This window comes from Pterocles gutturalis, unplaced genomic scaffold (assembly GCF_000699245.1).
Source record: "Pterocles gutturalis isolate BGI_N339 unplaced genomic scaffold, ASM69924v1 scaffold11573, whole genome shotgun sequence".
NCBI lineage: Eukaryota > Metazoa > Chordata > Aves > Pterocliformes > Pteroclidae > Pterocles > Pterocles gutturalis.
In genome coordinates this window covers 1-3837 of record NW_010123398.1, presented here as the reverse complement: position 1 = coordinate 3837, position 3837 = coordinate 1, and the positions used below count along the sequence as shown (strand labels likewise).

At 51.2% G+C, this 3837-nt stretch overlaps 1 protein-coding gene across 1 annotated transcript in view; it reads left to right on the top strand.

Annotated features, from left to right (window-relative positions):
- Nucleotides 1–501, top strand: part of LOC104465004 (uncharacterized protein C10orf12-like) — a 16433-nt gene extending 15932 nt beyond the window's left edge. The window contains exon 5 of the mRNA XM_010077893.1: nt 6–501. Coding sequence (XP_010076195.1) covers nt 6–501 — 496 coding nt within the window. The remainder of the gene's footprint in view (nt 1–5) is intronic.
- Nucleotides 502–3837: the final 3336 nt, after the last annotated feature.

The following is a 3837-nucleotide window of genomic DNA, read 5'->3' as shown; positions in this document are numbered from 1 at the left end:
AGCAGGAAGAAGAGGACACTGAAGGAGAGCGGGAGCACCCAGGAGCGGTCCGGCTCCTCCACCAAGGACAAGCTGCCTGCGAAGAAGGCCAGTAAAATAAAGCATTCGGAGGTCAGCGCAAAAGCTCCTGCCACCCGAAAGCAGGCTGCCATGGAAAGGAGCAATAAGCTGGCTAGAAAAATGTCCTTGAAAGAGAAGAGAGCCCGGAAAAAGCAGCTGGAGAAGGTGCGGCTCCCCACACGGAAAGGCAAGGAGAACACGAGCAGACGGGCTGTGCTGCTCCCTGGCCACGAGGAACTGGCCAAGTCCCCGAAGCAGAAGCCCCTGGGGGAGTCCTCCACACGGTCACAGAAGATGGCCAACAAGAAGCCCAGCAGTGGGAAGACCCTGACGAGGTCCATGAAGAAGATGCAGGAGAGCAGTGGGTCGCAGGGCAAGAGGAAGCTGAGGGCAAAAGTGGACTGTTCACACAGCAAACGCTCGCGACTGGACCCAAAATAGCAAAGAACCGGTAGCCATGTACAAAACTGATGTATAGTAGTAACCCTTTACCATGCATTAACTAAAGCTGCTTTTATAAGCTGTAGCAAGCCTTTAAATTCCGCAGTTAAAGGATAACGCCCGTGATTTTAGGCATCGGCAGATGTGTCTCAGACAGAAGAAGTCGGCCTGTCTGGCTCTGCTGTTCAGAAGGAAGTTTCTGCAGTTTGAACCTTCCTTGGGTTTTTTTAAAACTTGGAACCAGGCAGTTTTAGTTAAAAGTACAGTGCCTTATTTATCACTTTAAAAATAAAAATAAGAAGCTCGTCTGTGTGATTTGGAGGCTTGCGTTTTATACTTGAGGCACAAGCACTTGTACTGTAGCAGAAAGAAAACCACCTTCGTGCACATGAAGTAGCTTTGGGCAGCCTTTGGGTGCACGCAAACATTTCCCTTTCCTTCAGAGTCCTCCTTCTGTCTGTCGTCTTAGTGGCATTTAAAACAAAACCAAAACCATTTCCCATCAGTGAGGGAGAGAACGGCGAATCTGTCCTTTGTCGGTTCGTTAGTAGCAGCTGCTGGTGTCCCATAGTGTTGCCTGCATAAAAGTATTAATGAGCTACTGGTGTGTGTACTGCTGATGGCTGCCTCGCTGCCCCGTTGCACAGCCCGCGGGGTGTGGGGTCCCGCTCGGGTGGAGGCAGTGGAAGAGGTGCTGCGGGTGCCAGGCTGCCGCAATCCGCTGCTGCTACCGGGCATGCTGGGCTGTATCTGTCTTTATTTCTTGCTGGCTTCAGGGATGAATCAGTCCTGCTGTGCTCTGCTTTTGGACAGACCTCCTTCTCCCATTTGCTGTGCTCGTGGTGGTTTCTGTGGTCTCTGATGGCTAAGCAGTTTCCACAGCGCTTCGCTGAAGGTTGAATCTCTCCCTTTTTATAGGCTCGAGCTCCTTCTGATGTTGGTGCTCTGCAGAAGGGGAGCCCTGGCCCTCGCCCTGTGCTCTTGTGCACATCTTGCCTAGCGCCCTCCTCAGCCAGGATTTGCAGTTGGAATAGGGTTGGAATACGGGACTGATTTAAGTTTACTTTTTATCATAATTTGCCTTTCATCCTTTTACTAGCAATGTGTGCTTGGTTTGTCCTTGTTTGTGTCTGGTGCTGTGGAGTCTGCAAGCGGCCAAGCCTCTGCCCTGTCCTGCATGACACCTTTGCAGGGCTCCTCTGTAAGCCTGTACAGCACGTTTAAAAGCCAGCTGGGGGGCTGCAGTGGCAGAAGAGGGTCATGGTGCCAAGCACCTCTGAGAAAAACCTGTTAGAAGTGCCCAGAGCACGTGGTTGTGCTGGCTCTGCAGAGATGCTCAGCAGCTGAGAAGGGACAGCTGAGGTCTGTGCTTGGGGAGAGGACCCTGCTTGGCCATTGTATTTCCATGGCTTTACTTTCACGTTGCTGCACAAAGTCCATTTGTGTGAATCGCAGAAAAAGCAATGCCTGAGAGGGCACCGCACAGGTTCTGGGGTTGCCTGACCTTTAACAGCCACTTGCTGGTCCTTGCTCAGCTCCTTGTCCCTGCTCAGAGCAAGGCTGTGGGGCAGGACATGCATTGGAGAGATGCCTGCCCTGGGGGGCAGAGGCTAGAGAGGGCTTGGCTGCAACAGAAGTTGCTTTTCATGGTTGGCATTGAACCCCAGATCCCGAAGCCTGTGGACTGGAGGTGGAAAGCAGATAATTGTCTTTAAATCTTTTATTGTACCTGTTTAGGGGATGAAACAAGGCGTTTGAGATTTGCACGCCCTTCACAGAGCACCTCTGGCTTTCTTGCAGGTATTCCCTTCCCCCAGCACTGATGCACACGAGGCTGCGTCACATTTTTCTCTTACTATGAAATGGCTGATTAAAAAAAAAAAAAATCCTTTACCTTTCCTTTGAATCATGCTAGAATGAGTTAACTCTCTGAACAACTGGGAAGTGATTAAATCTAGCCTGTCAGTCCCTGTACAGATTAATATGAAGTTATCCATTACTTTAATTTTTACTGCATGCATTAAATATGTCAAACATTCCATCACAAAAGATTTTAAAGCATTTCAGGAGAGGTGTGAGGCAGGAGGGCACTGATGGCAGTTAAATGACTGATCTGTACCTTTCTTACAAGTTGTCTTTCCCTCTTGCTTCTCCATCCACACTTAAAGTCCTCCTCTAACCTCTGGCTGGGGCAGCCTCTCCACAGGCACGTGGGCTCGGGATTTCTCCTCCTTCCTCTGGACTGGGTGTGCATGTGAGCACCCCGCTTGCCTCTGTTCCTCGCACCGCTCCCCTGCAGCAGCCCCTTTTTTCCCCATCCTGCAGCAAACCCCCTTTCCCCATCCTTCACCCTTGCTCCCGAAGCACTGGAACTGGGCTGCGCATGCAGAGCCCTGCTGGGCACCATGCACCAAGCACTCCTCGGGGCTTTCTCCCTCTCTTGCTCTCTTTCATTTTTTAGCTGCTCATAAATGCAGGCTGCCCTGCTCTCCATCTTCTGTGCTTCAGGGAGTGGAAAGCTTATTAGGATAAACACCTTGACGAAGCACGTAGAGAGAGGCGTTCTAGATGCAGTGCTGTGCTCCAGCCTCCTGGCTACATTCCTGCACCCTGGAGCTCCACCAGCACCAGTTGGCTCCACGTGGCGCAGGTGGGCGATGGCAGTGGTCACGCTGGTGTGGGAGCGGAGCAGCATCCGTGTGTCTGTCCCAGTCAGGTGTGCACTACTTGGCTTAGGCAGTGATGGGATGAGCATGCTGAGGTTCCGGGTGTCAGGTCCAGAGAGGAATGGCCAGGACCCATCACAGGTAGAACTCAGAGATACTAAAAGGACAGCCGTATTCCTCCCACCCCTTTGAATTTCCAGTCTCGGTCTGTAGTTTTTTGTCATACTGCGGTGTTTCAGCTTAGTTGGATGGAGATTTCCTGTGCTGAAGGCAGGTCTCTGTGGGACGAAGCCCTGTCAGCACATGCTGTGCAAAGAGCCTACTGACTTTTAACAGGAGCTGACGTGCACCTTGTAGGTGTAAATCTGATTTTCTGCACCCTTTAATGAGGACAGGTAGAGGGTGTGTTTTGTGTCAGGATGGGGCTGAAGAGTGTTCCGGGCTGGGCTGTGGGTTGTTATTCTTGTCTTCAGAAAGTAAATGTCTTCATTTAAATATAAATTGTCTTCAGAAAGCAAATAATTATGAGGTTTTTTCAAAGAAAACTATTTTTAAATGCAATTGCCCCAGCCTGCTGCCTGGGACCAGGCCAGGCCAGGCGTGCGCTGTGTGTCCCTCATGGCTCGGGTGGGCAGATGGCAGAGCAGCACCTTGGGCATCCACAGGGACA